At 43.8% G+C, this 17,818-nt stretch overlaps 1 protein-coding gene across 3 annotated transcripts in view; it reads left to right on the top strand.

The window, feature by feature from the left end:
• Positions 1 to 17,431, top strand: part of Npas2 (neuronal PAS domain protein 2) — a 178,891-nt gene extending 161,460 nt beyond the window's left edge. For all 3 annotated transcript variants that reach the window (XM_036167234.1, XM_036167232.1, XM_036167235.1), the window contains 5 exons: positions 1,784 to 1,984; positions 4,207 to 4,397; positions 4,988 to 5,080; positions 14,134 to 14,308; positions 16,249 to 17,431. In XM_036167234.1, coding sequence (XP_036023127.1) covers positions 1,784 to 1,984; positions 4,207 to 4,397; positions 4,988 to 5,080; positions 14,134 to 14,308; positions 16,249 to 16,425 — 837 coding nt within the window. In that variant the 3' untranslated portion in view covers positions 16,426 to 17,431. The remainder of the gene's footprint in view (positions 1 to 1,783; positions 1,985 to 4,206; positions 4,398 to 4,987; positions 5,081 to 14,133; positions 14,309 to 16,248) is intronic.
• Positions 17,432 to 17,818: the final 387 nt, after the last annotated feature.

Raw genomic sequence — 17,818 nt, forward strand, 5'->3', positions numbered from 1 at the left:
ATGGGACGTGTACATCAGAAGTCATGATGGAGATCATCAGTGCGTACTTTCAATACCCAAGAGTTTGGGCTAAAAGAAATGCTTACATGTTTTGGTTAAATTATTATTGAGATTATTAAAGTTTTTTTCTTCAACATTTAGGTTCAATTTATAGATTGTATTTTTTTTCTTGCAATTCTAATTGGGTCTTAAAACAGCACGGCTTTAACTTGATGGTTTTTTTCTTTAGTCTATGTCCAATTAGTTTATAAGTTGAACAAACTAAATAATCCACCTTAACTACCAGAGCCAATACCGATATAATATTTCAAATATCCAAAGCTTTCAGATATCCCATGTACTCAATACAGAAAACTTAAAAGCCTAAGAAAAAGGACCTGTCTGAGCACTTAGAGCTGTTTGAAATGAAATTCAGTTGCCCTGCAGTGCCCAAGGCCACTGATTCCAGAATCTCTGGAGATATTAAATCCATGGGAACTCAAGACCCTTTGTAACACAGCATGCCATTGCACAAAACACACCCATGTCCTGTGTTCTTTAAATAAAGAGTGTCCAAACCACAGCCTGCTGCTGTGAGCCCTCAAAGTCAACACTAAGTCATAAGCCCACTTAAAACATTTTGAAAGCTTGGTTTTTGTAACTTGATTGTATGGTTCTTGAACTCTGGAGATGATGACATCCTGTCCCCCTATCACACAAAATTACAAGCCACTCATTAGACACTTTTGTGGCCCAAGACAATTTGTTTGTGTCCCATGTGATCCAGATAGGCTAAAAGGTTGGACACCCCTGCTCTGAATCATCTCTAGATTGTCCATACACCTCCAACAATGTAAACACTCTGTGAGTGCTTATTGTAATATATTGTTTAAGAAATAATGACGGGGTTGGGGATTTAGCTCAGTGGTAGAGTGCTTGTCTAGCAAGCACAAGGCCCTGGGTTTGAGCCTCAGCTCAAAAAAAAAAAAAAATCTGCACTTGGTTCAGTACAAATGCAATCCTTTCCTGAGCAGTTTTGATCTGAGATTGGATGAATCTGGAGATGGAAAACTCACAGGCAATGAGGATCGATTTGGTACGGTACAAACGGAACTAAATCAGAATCCTCATGAATTCTTGCACATTTTGATAAACTAGTAATATACCACGGCCTTAAATAGCTAAGGCAGCTTGTGTCACAAAGCATGATCATCAAACAAGGGTAACTTGGAAGCACATGGACCCAGTGACACACCCGAAAGCAGGGTTGCCCCTCTCCTTTCAGCCCTGAGTTGAAAGTTCCCCGGCGTACTGCAGGTGCAAACCCTGGTCACTGGGCAAGGATTTAAGGTTGAGCATAAGACTCCACCCTACTCTAAGTATAACATGGGCCATTCCATGCCCTCTCCCACCATTGGTCTATGGACCATTCTGTTCCTAAGATGCCTCTCCCTTCTCATGGGACACTAACACACCAACTTGGACCTCCGAAGTATATTTGTTTGTGCATTGAAACCTAGATGCAGGCCTCTTTGGCACCGTCAGATCGCAGTCACTTAACTGTGACCCTCAGGAAGGCAGGGAGAATGTCTCTCTGACCCAGACACTCATCTAGTGTGTTGACCCATGCTGGCAGCAGCATAGGTACATGCCGCCTGCCGCTGAGTTGGGGAATCGTTTTTTTAGGCATGTCAAGGATCCCAGTCATTTTTCTCTCCTCCCGGGGACAAAGAAGACAATGAAGGTGGACATGGGTGAGACCCACGTGGCCCTGGCTTCACAGGCGTTTCTCTTCTGTCCCCAGATGTTCCTGCAGCAGCCAGCAGTGTCCCTGAGCTTCGGCAGTGCCCAGCGACCAGCAGCTCAGCAGCAGCAGCTGCAGCAAAGGCCGGCTGCAGCAACTCAGCCCCAGCTTGTCGTTGACACTCCACTGTCAGGGCAGATCACGTCGACCCAAGTCACAAACGAGCACCTGCTCAGAGAATCGAATGTGGTGTCCACCCAGGTAGGGTGCTCTCTTCCACAGCCTGTCCTTACCACTAGGGTAGACACACTCGTGCAGCTAAGAGGCACTTGATTCCTGCAGCTGTCAGATTCTGGAAACCTGCACGCCTTTCTCTGGACCAGAGGAAGAAGAGTACAGTCATAGGTTTTTTTTATTTCATTGTTATTGTAAAGCCATTTTGAAGGTCTGAGCTGTATTGTTTTTCTTTCTGTACTTTGTACCTGGGCCTTGTGCCCCTACACACCCACTCTCTGTCATCAATGCCATATAAATAGCTACTTCCGTTCACTGTCCCTCGCCCCAGGACCACCTACAAAACCCTTCTCTTGAAGCCCTTGCCCCTGAGTACAAACCGCCAGGGATCTCGCAGTGTGACCAGGTCACCAGTGGTAGATGGCACTTGAGTGGAGTTCAGTCCAGAGTCCCTGCTTCTGGGAAATAACAGCATAGATGGCAGATCACTGCCTCTCCTGAAGCCTCCACATCCACACAACCCCTAGGGCTCCAGTGAGTGCCGTGTCCCCTGGGGAGCAGCAATGAAAGAGGGGTGTTGTAGACCTCAAGGTGTTCCTCATCCAGTAGAGAATCCGGGAACTGGGCCAGTGGGCAGTGCGGGATGCATGAGTAGAGACATTTCTCCCTCCAGCTCCTCAGGGGATGGTATGAAATCACTCACAGACGCCAAAACTTGAGGAGACTCAAGTCCCGTATATAAAATGGTACAGTGTTTACACAAGAGGTGCATGCATCCTCCTAGATAACTCATTTACTTATTTATTAATGCTGGGGATCAGACTCAGCTCTTCTCAGATACCCTGGAAAGACTGTACCACTGTGCTCCATTCCAGGCCCCTTCATATTTTAACTCATTCTAGATGTTTGTTTGTTTTTTTAATTTTTTGCATATGGTTGTTTTACCTGCATGTATGTCTGTGCACTACAGGTAAAACAAGAAGGTATAGGATCCCCTGGGCATGGATTTACAGATGGTTTTGAGCCACCTTGTGAATGCTGGGAATTGAACCCAGGTCTTCTGGAAGAACAGTCATTGCTCTTAATTGCTGAACCGTCTCTCCAGCCCCACAGATGATTTATAATGCCCAATATAATACCAGAGCTATGAAAATAATTGTTATCTAGGGATGATGAGAACAGTTGTGCGTGATCAATACAGATGGGATGTTTTTCAGATACTTTTATTGGGGACTGAAATTACAAATCCACATAGAAGGGAGCTTAGTTCATCCTTATACATATTAAGAGTTTCGTCTAAAAACACAGCTTTTTGATTTGAAAGGGTCATCAAAACAAAATACAAAATTCACAGATGAGAATGCCCAGTGGGATCCTGAAAAAGCAAAACCTGAGGAAGAGTCTGTACAGACACAAGATGTAAAACTAAAATCTAAAGCCTTAAGTCATCACCATAGGAATGGCCAGTCAGTGTCACAGCAGAAAAAAAAAGCCGGGCCAGGCCACCCCCTCGTTCACTTGTTGAGTCAGCAGACACTTATTGAAGGTTCCCTGCATGGCCTGCACTGAGAGAACCGTGAATGACAAAGAAAAGCCTTGGTTCCAATGGGGAGAATGGAGACAAATGGGCACACATCACAGCGTGTCCGAGGGTGGCATGGGAATGCCGGGCACAAGATGTGTTGTAGAGTTAAATAGATGGTCAGAAGAGGAGGCTCCCTGAGAGGACTGTGTGTCTGCAAAGCCTGTGGGGGGGTGGTAAGAGTCAGCTGTGTTAATATCAAGTGGAAGAACATTTTGCAAAGATGGATCAGCATGTGCAAAGGTCCTGAGGCAGACATAGGCCCAGTGAGGTAGAAAAGAAGTAAAATGTGTAAGGGAAAAAGAAATCTCGCCGGGCGGTGGTGGCGCATGCCTTTAATTCCAGCACTCGGGAGGCAGAGCCAGGTGGATCTCTGTGAGTTCGAGGCCAGCCTGGCCTACAAAGCGAGGTCCAGGAAAGGCACAAAGCTACACAGAGAAACCCTGTCTCAAAAAGCAAAAAAAAAAAAAAAAAAAAAAAAAAAAAAAAAAAAAAAAAAAAAAAAGCTCAGTTCAATGGTTCCATTCTGCTGAGAGCCTGGAACTACCCAGGAGATTTTAAGGTTGGTAGGTCCTAACTTAGAGGTGAAGCATGAGTCTGTAGATGACCTAGAAAGGTGGTCTGAGCGGAGTCTGAGCTTTCTCTCTCTCATAAAATGACGGTCCAGGGTCCAAAGCCAATGAGGAGCTCACAGCTGCTGCCTGCCAGCGGCCGGTCAGTGAGCAGCCTGCCATCTCAATTCAGCAGCGCGGCAGCTGTGCTCCCGCCAGGCCTGAGCCTCACCACAGCTGCTCCCACCTCTCAGGATGCCAGCCAGTGCCAGCCCAGCCCTGACTTCGGCCATGATCGGCAGCTCAGGTAGGAAACCACCCTGTCGAAAGGACAGGACGGGGTCATTCATGCTTTTCCTTCAACTGTCCCTTCTGCACAGCAAACTTCCAAGGAGTCCACTGTTGGTCCCAGCTCAGGTGACAGCAGGGAAGACCCTGGGGTCCTGAAGGTCAAGGACATGACCCCTTGTGTGGCTCATAGTACTGCCATTGGGGCCACAGTTTGGGTACTGTTCTAGCTTCACTTGTATTTTTTAATAAAATAGTCTACCCAAAAGGAACTTGGATGAGAAGGGAGTTTTACTCAGCTTACAATTCCAGGTCACAGTCTATGACTATGGGAAAGTCCAGGCAGGAAGTTGAGACATCAACTTGTTTACTCCACTCCTACACATTTCCAGAGCCCTGCCTAGAGAATGGTGCTGCCCACAGTGGGCTAGCCACGGCAATTCATTTAAGACAGTCTCACCCCAAGACATGCCCACAGGCCAGCACAGTGCAGACAGTCCCTCGTGGAGACTCTCTTCCAGGTGACTCTAGATCATATCAGGGTGGCATTGAAAACCAGCCATCCCAAGTGCTGACTGTAATGTCCCTTTTCTCTTTCTCTGCTCAAAGGCTGTTGCTGAGCCAGCCTATCCAGCCTATGATGCCTGGGTCCTGTGATGCTAGGCAGCCCTCAGAAGTCAGCAGAACTGGACGGCAAGTCAAGTAGGTTGAAGTGGGATAGACACCTGTAGGGCATGGTCCCAGCCTGGCCTTTTCTTTTCCTTAAGAGAATGCTCCAGGACCTGATGTTCCTGGCAGTGGTACCCCAGGCTTTCACAGGCCTGGTCAGGTTTGCTGTGGATATCTAATGACATGTGCTCATAGCCTTCAGAGACCCTTTCCCAGAGCTTTCCTTCCTCCAGTGCTCACGTACACAGATAAAACCTGGTACCCACTCTCCACGCTCCAAACCAGATCTCAAAGCCTTCATCCTAGCCATCCTCCTGAGTAAACCACAGCTCTTTTCCCTTCCTAAGCACTCTCCCCAGCTTTAGTAGATGCTTTACAACCACACCAAGCTTCCCTGCCTCATGCTTCTGGCACTGTAACCCAGGACCAGGAGATGCTACACATTATGAGCTCCCTCACCCTCTCGGAGATACAGCTTCCTTCCTGTCTCGGGGCATTTTCTATTGTTCTAACTGAATGTCACAGGTCTATGAAGGTTTTATACACCTCCTGGCTCTAGCTAACAGAAAGTCCAGGCAGGTGGGGCTGGCATCTGTTCAGCATCTGGGGAGGACCTGTGTTATAACATGGGAGAAGAGCATTCCCAGGAGAGAGAAAACCAGTGCATCAGCTCTGAGTTCTCTTATTCTTCTTATAAAGTCATTAAGGTCCTCATGCGGGCACCACCCTAATGACCTCATCCAGCCCTGGTTACTTCCAAGGGCCCCCACCTAAAATGACCATAAACACAGCGTTTAAGACTGGGTTTCCACCTAACACATGGGCTTTGGGGAACACACTCAAGCCAGAGCATCCCCTCTCCCACTTATCACTACTGAGGAGAAGATTTGCTCAGCTGCTTAACTAGTAGTAGAGACTGTTTAATTAGTAGTGTCCTAGTCCTATGTCGACATAGGATGAATCATTTAAATGCTACTGGAAAGTAGGCTTAAAAAACAAACAAACAAAAAAAAACAGCCTCTAGATTTTTATTTCTGTCCGCTTTCATGACAAGATTCTCTTGCCTTGGCCTTCAAATGTTGAGATTATAGTTGTTGTTGTTGTTGTTGTTGTTTTTTCCTACCATGCCCAGTCTTTAGAAAGGAGGCTATCACATGACCCTTACTTGTATAAGCACTCTTTGAACTTGAATCCAAAGTTCATCAGGACAATGCTAACTAATGAAACCTGGTGTGCAAAGCCTCTCAAGTGGCCCCCAGCACTGTCCCTAAGAATTCCTTCTCTGCCTTCTGCAGCCCATAATAACACAGCTGAGCAGTTCTGAACCTCAAGGGTGTTTGGTTTTCCCCTCTTATTCTATGGCTTAGGGGTGCTTTCCTTGTTCCCTTCAATCAGTGGAGAGTCTGAGCTTTAAAAGAATGATGTCTAGAAGGCCACATATATACCTATGGCAGAGCCAGGGACCAATTGCCTCCAAAGCCCAAACTCCCTTGGGTTTGAATCTTCAAGACGACCTGTTGGTCCTGTCTGGGGTCTCCCTTCAGCCTACAGATAACTTTCTATGTAGACTGTGCCCCTCAATACTTGACCACCTTCCCTCTGCCCATGGGGTGGGAGCAGGCATGGGCATACATCCTATGGAAAGCCACCTTTAAAATTCACGGCTTCTGTTCTCAATTAGGCAGACGGGTTTGGATTTTGGTTTTGAGTTTTGCTTCTTCTTCTGAAATGTTCCAAGTAAGTGGAAAGAAAGATGCTTGTTACCTCACTTTCCAGAGATGCTTAACTCTGCTGTGAATGAGGCAAAACCCAGAGCATTTTCCCCCTCCAGCAGCTGTAACTGCCATTTTTGGTCAAACCAATCATTTCTACCCTACTGTCTCTTCCAGACATGACCTAACAGCTCTGTTCTCCAGGAATAGTCAAGCTCTACCCCCCATACACACACAGAAGTCTCTGCAGGGGAAGTCTGGAAGCCCCAAAGCCTGTTGCAGATGACCTCATACAGAGAAATGACTTCTTTAAAAATCAAATACGGGGGTTTGGAGAGTTAGCTCAGTGGTAGAGCATTTGCCTAGCAAGCGCAAGGCCCTGGGTTTGATCCTCAGCTCCAAAAAAAAAAGAAAAGAAAAAAGAAAGAAAGAAAAGAAAAGTAAGAAAGAAAAGAAAAATCAAACACAGGGAGGAATTCCCTGCATTGTCTTCAAACATCATCCTGTTCTTCCAGACCTTTCCATAAAGCCCATTCCTGGTTCCTCAATAATGGACCATTATCACCAACATCTTTTTATGTTGTTATTGTTGTTGTGGTAAAGTACACAGGTAATGTAGCATCTGCCATCATCACCATTTAAGCACATAGTTCAGTGGCATCAAGGGCAGCTGCACTGTTGCACAGCCATGCCCACCATCCATTTCGAGAACTCTTCATCTCCCTAGACTGAATCTCTGTACAATAGCTCCAGCCCCACAGCCCCGGCAGTCACCACCTTCTCCCTGCCTTTCCGTGATTTTGACTATCCAGGGACTTTGTACAGGGTTTGCCCTTTGGTAGCAGACAAATTTCACTTAGCATAATGTTTTCAGGTTTCTTTCCTGTTCTAGTGTGTATTGATACTATGGTGCTGTGTTCTATTATACAGATATATTCATCTGTCAGTGGACATGACACCATTCTGCCTTCTAGATATTATTGTGAATAATAATATTTCTATGGGTATATGTAACACAAACCCTAGTTGGTCTTAATAATAAAAGCCCAGAGTCAGATACCAGGGTGAAAGCTGAAAGATCAGAGAAGCAGAGCAGCCAGCCACTAGAAAGACTTCTAACCTCTAGGAATCCTCAGACTGAAAAGGAGCGAGGTCCTATCTCCTCCCACCTTATATTCCTCTTTCTGCCCAGCCACATCACTTACTGTCTCTACCTCCCTAGTCTGGGATTAAAGGCATGAGATCCCAAGTGCTGAGAACAAAGGTGTGTGCCACCACCACTGCCTGACTCTGTTTCTCTTTTAGACTGCATCAATCTTGTGTAGCCCAGGGTGGCCTTGAACTCCTGATTGTCCTGCTTCCTCCTCCCAAGTGTGGGGATTAAAGGTGTGTGCCACCACTGCCTGGCCTCTCGGGTTAACTGGTGGCTTAGCTCCACACTCTGATCTCCAGGCAAGCTTTATTTGTTAGATCACAAACAAAATATCACCACAGGTATATAAATATCTATTTAAGTGTGTACATTTATTTCTTTTGAATATATAATCAGAAACAGAATTGCTGGATAATATGGTAATTCTATTTTATTTTTCTTGATTTGTAGTTAACATATGAATTAATGGAATTTGTTATGAAATTTCCCTATATGTGTGCTCTTATCCATCTGCCCCACTTCCCTTGCCTGTCCTCCAATCCCACCCTCCTGCTGGCTCATATCCTCCCCCACAAGTAACTTCTGTATTGAAACTTTTTATAGTCATGCAATCCCATTTGTTAAATCTTGGATTTACTTCCTGTGGTCCTATGGTCCCTTTAAGAAAGTCCTTGCTTATGCCTGTATCTAGAAATGTTTTCATCTAACATCCAGGGTTCTGGTGTTACCAATTATGGTCTTTGATCAATTTTGAATTGATTTTGCTCAGGGTGAAGGATATGGATCTAGTTCTTTCTTCTATTTGTGAAAACTCTAGTTTTTCCAGAACTATTTTTTGAAAATGCCATCTATTGTCCAGTATACTTTTGACACATGGTTGAAGATTTAGTTGACTTAGATGTATGGGCTTGTATCTGCCCCCTCTGTTCGATTCCATTGCTCCACATGTTTCTTTACCAGCACTTTGTTACTATGGCACTATAGTGTAGTTTGAGATCAGGATTTGTGATGCCTCCATGATGGCTCTTTCTGTTAGGGATTGCTTTGACTATTTGGGGGTCTTTTGTATTTTGTATTAATTTTTGGACTTTTTTCTTTTTCTTTGAAGGACAACACTGGAATTTTTATGGCAAGTGTGTTGAATCCATAGATCAGTTTTGGTAATAGAGCCATTTCAGTGTTAACTTCTCTAGTGTCCCCATGAATGTGGGAGCTTTTTCTACCTTGGGGTGCCTTGTTCAATTCCTTTTTTCAGTGTCTTGAAGTTTCTATTGTAGATGTCTCTCACTCCCTTGCTTAGGTTTATCACTAGTCATCTTTAATGATTTAAGATTATTTTATCTGGGCATTTTAAAGCTACTATGATGAGATTATTTTCTGATTTCTTTCTTGGCAAGTGCATTATTGGTATATAGAAAAACTGCTCATTTTTTGTAAGTTAATTTTGTGTCTACTACTTTGCTGAAATTATTTCTCTTGTCTAAGAGTTTTCTGGAAGAAGCCTTAGAGTCTTTAAATGTATGGCCATGTGATCCACACATAGAGACAATTAGACTTCATCATTTCCTATTTGTATCCCTTTTATTTCTTATTTATCTAGCAAGACTTCAAACACATGATTAGGTAAGAGTGATGAAAATGGAAACCCTTGTCTCGTTCCTGATTGGGGGAGGAATCCTTTCCATTTTTTCCTATATAGCGTAATGTTGGCTGTAGGCTTTCCATATAGACCCTTTATTAAATTGTGCTATGAGCCTTCAATTTCTAATTTCTTCATGAAGAACTATTTCATTCATGAAGGAATACTGTACTTTTTCAAAGGTCTTTTCTGTATCTATTACAAAGATTCTGTGATTTTTGTCCTGAAGTATACTTGTGTGCTGTATTATATTTATTGATTTGCATATATTGAACTACTCTTGGTCATGGTATTTGATCTTAATGTGTTCTTGAGTTAAATTCACAAGAATTTTATTGAGACTATATGATCTGTATTCATCAGGGCAATTGACCTGGTTCTGAGATTTTCTTTGTTAGGATGCTTTTAATTACTGTTTCAGTCTTGTTGACTGCTGTGGATCTGTCTATATTGTTTATATATGCTTGATTTAATTTTGGTAGGCCATATGCTTGTAGGAATCCATCCATTTCTTCTAGATTTTTCCAGGGCTGTTTGTCTGTACTTTCAGACTTCCAAGTATTTCTTATGAACCTCTATATTTAATTGAAATCTATTTCAACATCTCTCTTCAACTCTGACTAGATTAGTTTGGATGTCTCTCTCTCTGTCAATCTTGTTTATCATTTCAAAGAGCCAGCGTTATGTTTGATCGATTCTATGTTCTCTTAGTTTCCATTTCATAAAGTTCTATTGTAATCTTGATTACCTATTGCCACCTACTGCTTTGAGGTTTGCTTATTCTTGTTTTTCTAAGACATTGAGGTGCATTAGGATACTTATTTGAAATTTCTGAGTTTTTAATGGCTCATAGCTATGAATTGTCCTCTTAGAATGACTTTACCTGTACCCCAAAGATTGGTAAGTTGTGTTTTAATTTTCATTTTATCCTAGAATTTTTCCCTCCCTTTTCTTCAGCAACCCAGATCATTCATGAATGTGTTATTCAGTCTCTAAGTATTTGTAATTTCTAGAGATTCTATTGATATTGATTTCTAGTTTGATTCCATTGTGGACTTTTAAGTACAAGAAATTGTCCCAACTCTTTTCTATTTGTTAAGACTTACTAGAATATGTTCTATTTTGAAGAAGGTTCCATGGGCAGCTGAGAAAAATATGAATACCACATCTGTTGGATAAAATATTCCATAGATTTCTACTAAATCCATTTGGTCTATGATATAGCATTTTGGGCTTTATGGGCCTGCATAGTGTCATTTAACTATAGAGTTTCTTCACTGGTTTTTAGTTTAAATGACCTATCTGAAGATAAAAGTGAAATATTGATATCACCACTATTACTACATGAGAACATATCCAATGTCCTTTAGTGTCTATTAGAGTTTGTTTTATGAAATTGGGAGTCCCAACATTTGGTGCATATATTTATGATTATTATGTCCTCTTTGTTAATATATAGTGGCTTTTTTATTTCTTCTAATTTTGGTTAGAAGACCATCCACTATCAGAATAGCTACAGCAGATTGTTTCCACCTTTTACACGCTCACTAGATTAACTACCATCCTTCCACACTCAAGTCTGTGCATGTCTTGGCTAGAGAGGTGTATGTTTTGGAAACAACACCACTCTGGTTCATGTTTTCTTAACCCAGTCAGCGAATCCATATCTCTTTATTTGTGGTGAGTTGAGCCCATTTACATTTAAGGTTATTATTGAAAGATGTTTACTAATCCCTGGAGTTTTGCTGATTGTTTCTCATTGGTTGGATTGTTGTTTATTCTTTCCTTTAGTATTAAGTTCTGCTGATTTTCTTTGTCAAACATGATGGAGTACTTCTTAACATTTCTTTGGGGTTGGGGATTTAGCTCAGTGGTAGAGTGCTTGCCTAGCAAGCACAAGGCCCTGGGTTTGGTCCTCAGCTCAAAAAAACAAAAACAAAAACATTTCTTTATTCATCTGCTCATCTCACAAAATGTATTCTTTCATTTTCTCTTGAGATTAAGACTTTCTTCGTCCCATGCACACAATATTCCTTTAGTGTTCCTTGTAGTGCTGGCTCAGGGGTTTTGGTGGTTGGCTTTAATTATCAACTTGATGCAACTTAGAGTAACCTTAGGAAACTGTCTCAATGAGGAATTGTCTACATTGGGTTGGCCTGTGGGCATATCTGTGGGAGACTGTCTTAATTAAATTAATTGATGTGAGAAGCCCCAGCCTACTGTGAGTCTTCTTAAGGAAGGGAGTCCTGAACTGTAGGAAAATCAAAAAATCCAGTTAGGCATAGAGAGCATGCAACTAAACACACATGCATTTATTTCCTTGTGCTCTTGACTGTGGATGAGATGTGACAAGCTTCTCCAAGTTCCTGCCACTGTGACCTCCCTTGTGTGACGGACTGTAGCCTGGGATTGTCAACTAAATAAATCCTTCGCCTCTCAGTTGCTTTTCGTCAGAGTATTTTCTAGTAACAACAGAATTCAAACAACTATAGTGGTCATGAATTACCTTAGTCGGTGGTTATCTTGAAATGTCCTTAATTATTTATCAATGCAAAAAGATAGAATCAGTGGATTTAGGAATTTTGGTTGAAAGTTGTTTAGTTTCAGGACTTGAAATAGATTTTACTGTGCTTTCCTGACTTTGAAGTTCCTGATGGGAGGTCAGATATTCTGATGTAAGTTGGCATTTGTCCCTTTCAATTTTTTTATTATTTTATTTATTTATTTATTTATTTATTTATTTATTTATTTATTTATTTATGGTTTTTCAAGACAGGGGTTCTCTGTGTAGCTTTGTGCATTTCCTGGAACTCGCTTTGGAGACCAGGCTGGCCTCGAACTCACAGAGATCCACCTGGCTCTGCCTCCTGAGTGCTAGGATTAAAGGCGTGCACCACCACAGCCGGCCAGTCTGTACTTTCTAATAGCCTTATGTACTAGTCATCCAGCTGGAAGGATGCCGCTGTAGATGTCAGATAGCCCAGTGGAGCCTCAGAGTTCTTGGATTCTATAGCAGTGAACAGCAGCCAGGCAGCTCTAGAGACTGGTCCATCTGTGTTCTGTTCTTCGTCCCAGGGATGTTCTTGGTAGATAAGGTGTGCTTCTGGACCAAGAGTGCAGGGCTGCTCTGTGCTCCTCAATGCCTGAGCCCAGTCTCTGGCCACCTGCTCCTTTCAGCTTGTCAGCATCCAGCCTCTCTTGTTCTCTGTAACTGCCTTCCAGATATCTCTCTGGCCCTGGGACTGTGGAAGGTTAAATCAGGCTCCCTGACTTACGGATTTCCCCCATTTGGGGGAGCCTCCGGGATTACCTCAGTTTTAAGCAGTAGGTTCCCTCTCAAATAGGAGCTGGCACTGATCTCTGAGTCATACAGAATGCAAGATGGAATCCTCCCCACTGCTGGGTTGTCCATAGGAGGAACCAGTCTCACCATCACCTGTAACTGGACCAGGGCTTGTGAGAGCTGTGGGCTCATCTTGAGGGTAGTGTTCCAGTCTCTTTTTAGCTGCCTACATCATCAACTTTGGGATGAGACTTCTGGTCTACCTCAGAGCCACACAGCTGGAGCTGTTTCAGCTGGGCATAGTTACGGCTGCATCACCTTTTTCTACACTTTCCAGCTGTTCCTCCACCGCCTATGAATTTCTCTATTTGGAGAGAAAGGCTATTTTTTTTTTCTTGTTCTGATTCTTCTCCCTCACCAAGTCTCATGGAGGCAGCTTTTAGTTTGCCATCTTACCCAAAAATCCCATGTTTAAGTTTTTGATGTCCAGAATAGCTGTGCTATTTTACATTCTCACCAACGTCACACATCCTTACTAACAAGGGTGGTTTTTTCCTTCTGGTACATGACCTTACACACAGATATAATGTTTTCAAGGTTTACTCATCTTATAGTATATGCCGAAGTTTATACAAGTGTACGTATCATCATGATGGTGTGAATTGATAGCTCATGTCAGTTTTGATTGGCTTCCTCCTATTGGTTAGTTACAATGTGTATCTTTCCATATGCTTATCAGCCTTTGTATCTTTTCATTGGGTGCTCAGGCCATTTGTCTATTACTTTGTCTGGGTTCTTTGGGTATTAATAGGATGTTGGTGGTATAGCTGTAAGTATATTTTTTATATATCCTGAATATCAACCCCTCATCAGATATATGATGGGCAGAGATTTTTCTCCCATACCCTGAATTACTTTTCTGTGGATGCATAGTGCCCTTGATGTCTAAATTTCTTGATGAAGTCTACTTGACTCATTTTTTTCTATTATTGCCAGTAGGGGTTTTTTAAGATTTATTTATTTATTTTATTATATGGGTATTTTGCCTGCTTGTTTATCTATGCACCACATGCATGTAGTATGTGTAGGAGGTAAAGGGGGTTCAGATCCCCTGGAACTGGAGTAACAGGTGGTTGTGAATCACCATATGGGTGCTGGGACCCAAACCCAGGTCCTCTGGAAAAGCAGCCAGTGCTCTTAACTACTGACCCATCTCTCCGGTCCCTATAGTTGGTGTTTTTAGTACCACGTCAAGTGTCTCTTTCCTTTATTTTATTTGTCCTACATGAAACTAAACAGGTACGCACAGAGCCAGGTCATGTTTCCAAGTCCAGACGCGCTCCCTGCCGGCAGCAGCGCCTCCACCCCTGTCCTGCTGATGGGCCAGGCGGTGCTCCATCCCAGCTTCCCCACATCCCAGCCAACACCACTGCAGCCAGCACAGGCGCAGCAGCAGCCCCCACACTACCTGCAGGTAGGTGAGCACCGGGGCCCAAGGGGAGATGCAAGTGAGCTTAGTGAGCAGAGGCTGAGTTCCACATTCGACTTTTATAGACTTTTTTTTTCTTCCCTAGTAGAGAGAACAACCTCAGAAACATTCATATTTGCTTAATTTTAATGCTTAATATACAGTATGAAAATTAAGAATAGATTAACAGTATGCTGTTAACAGTATGGTGGTATGCTGAAAGTATGTATTTAAAGGTAATTTTATCAGTTTTGCATCTTGACATGCTAATATTTTTACCAAAAAAGTCAAAAATTAATGATAATTTTTATCAAACTTTTTAGTGCATAGAAGTATAAAATTAAAACATATTTAGTTAAAGATCCATCAAACTGCTTTAGTAAATATGTTAATGTGTAAAATAAAGTTTGGGCATGAAAACTAGAAGCACATTTCACATAGACACTATCCAGAAAGTACTATCAAGCAAGTATGGAGCACACCAGAGGAGGAAGGGTGGGCTGGCCTGAGGCTTCAGTAGGAGCAATGTCCCTTCTGGGGCTCTCAAAGGGCTCCATCTTCTCCTCACACACGTCCAGAGCATCCCCCACCGCCACCCCAACTCATCCTTCACCCTGTCTGGTGGGACTTCCCCTAATAAGGACCACCCACTTGCTCTGCTTGGCATCTTTGAGGCCAAAAGACAACATGCAGAGGCTGAGACACCTTGAAAAGAGAGAGAGATGGAGAAAGACAACATCCTTAAAGATCTGGGATGCCGTTTGATTTCAAAGTTGCTAAGCCAGCTGTGGTATAATTTTCAAATCTCCCTGGCTGTACCCACAGTAATAGTGGGGATCAACTCTGACTTGGGCTTTGTGGATCTTGTCAATTCTCAGGATAGGGAAGTAATCTGGCGTGGGAAACAATGAGGCAGAGAGACAGGCCCGGGTGTGAGAACAGGAAAGGTCTCAGTGTATCTTCCGCCACCGCAGCAGTTTGCCAATACCTGCTGCATTCTAGGTACCAAGTAGAGATGCAAAGGGCTCTTCAACCATCCTGGTGGCCTTGGGATCTCAGAGCGCATGCAGGGAGGTGGGCTAGCGCAGAACACACTCGGGCTCTGATTGTACAGAGAGAGCGCACCTGGTAGGGAAGCCTTCCTGGAAGAAGGCTCAGAGGCATCTCTGGCAGAACCTGACCATCAAGAAAATATCAAGTGTGAGTGAAGGAGAAGAAATGAAAAGATGGGTTTCACAGACAGCCCAGCCTAAGGCCATGGATAGGTACTCTGGGAAGTGTCAAAGGTGGCTTTGGGGCACTGGGTTATTGGAAAGGGACATTTATTCGTAGGCAAGAGTGGAAAACGAGAGTGGAACTTCCAAAGTCGGACTGACTGGGTGAAGCTTTTGCATTTCCAATCACGAAGTCTCCTTCCAGGTTCTGGAAAATGGCAGCATTTGAAGCAGTCACAAGATGAGGGACCTACTTAAGGAGCATACATCTGTCTATGCAGATTCTTCCCTGCCCACCATCTCTGTGGGCTCAGACTCCACCATACATGTGTATGCATGCAAGCGCGCACGCGCGCACGCACACACACACACACACACACACACACGCACACACGCGCGCGCACACACGCACGCACGCACACACACACACACACACACACACGCACACACGCACACACGCACACGTGCCTCTCTCTGGTTCATAAACCTTACCCGAAGCCTCAGCCCTAAGCCCACTGGCCCAGAAGGAGCCACCTCTCCACCTGGAGTTGACACACAAGTGTACTGTCCGACAGTTTGGCTTTCTCCCATCATGCACCACTGCCTAGCCCTCTGAGGGGAGTCCCAGAGTCTGATGGCATCTGCTGCAAAACCTGGGGGTACTGAAGTCACTTGAAGAGTGGAGGGACTGGCCAGCCATTCAGCCCCTTTTCTCGTTTTTTCCTGCTGCAGGCACCCACATCTCTTCACAGTGAGCAGCCGGACTCGCTCCTTCTGTCCACCTTCTCCCAGCAGCCCGGGACCCTGGGCTACCCAGCAACCCAGCCCACACAGCCGCAGCCCCCACGCCCTTCCCGCAGGGTCAGCCGGCTGTCAGAGTCCTCAGGTCTCCAGCAGCCACCCCGATAGTGCCCTGACACCGGAGTCCAGACGCAAGCAGCTTTAACCAATGGAAGAGGAGGGGGTGGCCGTGGGAAAAACGGGAAGAAAGGTTTACATGGCTTTGGCACACACCCCGTATACATTTCAGAACTCCCTATGGTATCGTGTCTGGAGTGTGGCACTGGCAGAATGGGGAAAGAACAGGAATACTGGCCATGACTCCCTTGCCCTGAGGTTCTCGGGCATCCGCTACAGCCATACCAGACAGGAACCAAGTGCCCCCTAATGGGCATCGTTTCCTGGTCTATCTGCAGAGGTGGTACCTCGCGCTGCCTCCAGGAGAGAGCGCGCCAGGTACTCTACCCACTGACGCAGGTCCCAAGCCCTAGCTGGCCTTCACTCTCTTGACGGTCTTTCCTTTACAGTCAAGGACTAAGTTAGAGGTCTTTGGAGAGAGAGAATAAAGAGATTATTATTATTTTTAAAAGGTGATTTTGTTTTAATTTGCACAGCTGCACACAGGGGAAATAACCTGGGCACTTTCTGGTTTTGTTTTTTTTTTTTTTAAATAATAAGGTCTCATGGCTTCCCTAAGAATCCACAATAACAAAAACAGCCCACCAATCAGATAGCAAAGCCTGTTATTAACGAAGCTGCAGATCCACACCCTTGCCCTAAACCCTGGTGGGTTGAGGCTCTTCGCCACCAGGCCCTTCTGGTTGTCAGTTTCCTCTCTACACGGAACACTGGATGACTTCCTGTTGACTTCCTGTTGACTTCACTGACCGTAACTACAAAGGTGGAATCCGAGCAAAGCACAATCTCACAGCAATTCCAGAATTCCCTAGAGACCTCTAAGACCATGAGGGAAGAGGGTCTGCAAGCAGGGCAACCCAGCCGGCTGCAGTCTCCCAGGAAACCAGTCACGTGCTGGCCATCCTGGTGAGGCTGCTGCATCTTTCCACAAATCTTCCCTGATGATTCTGAAGATTGGATTTTCCTTTTCAAAATGCACTTTGCTTTTTTTTTTTTTTTTTTTGTATGTTTTGTTATGTTGGTATGTTTCTAAAGAGAAGATTTTATGTAATTATAAGAGGAAGTGTAGTGAATTGTACAGCTGTTGTAATAATGACCTATTTCTATAAAAAAATAAAATTGTACGGATTATGTGTAAATTATTTTGTATCTGAGACACCAGTTCCATTCCCAAATATAAAAGTATAAAGGTTTCCTTGTGTTTTTCTGTGAGTGAACATTTTGTAATAAATTAACAAGTTTGTACAATTTCCTTTGTCCCTTGTTATACATCCACACATACATCGGTTTACTGGGAAACCTTTTGATTTTTAATTTCAAGATGTTGAAGCCAGGCACGGTGGTGCATATCTTTAATCTCACTTGGGAGGCAGAGGCAGGCAGA

Source organism: Onychomys torridus, chromosome 18, assembly GCF_903995425.1.
Source record: "Onychomys torridus chromosome 18, mOncTor1.1, whole genome shotgun sequence".
NCBI classification, from domain to species: domain Eukaryota; kingdom Metazoa; phylum Chordata; class Mammalia; order Rodentia; family Cricetidae; genus Onychomys; species Onychomys torridus.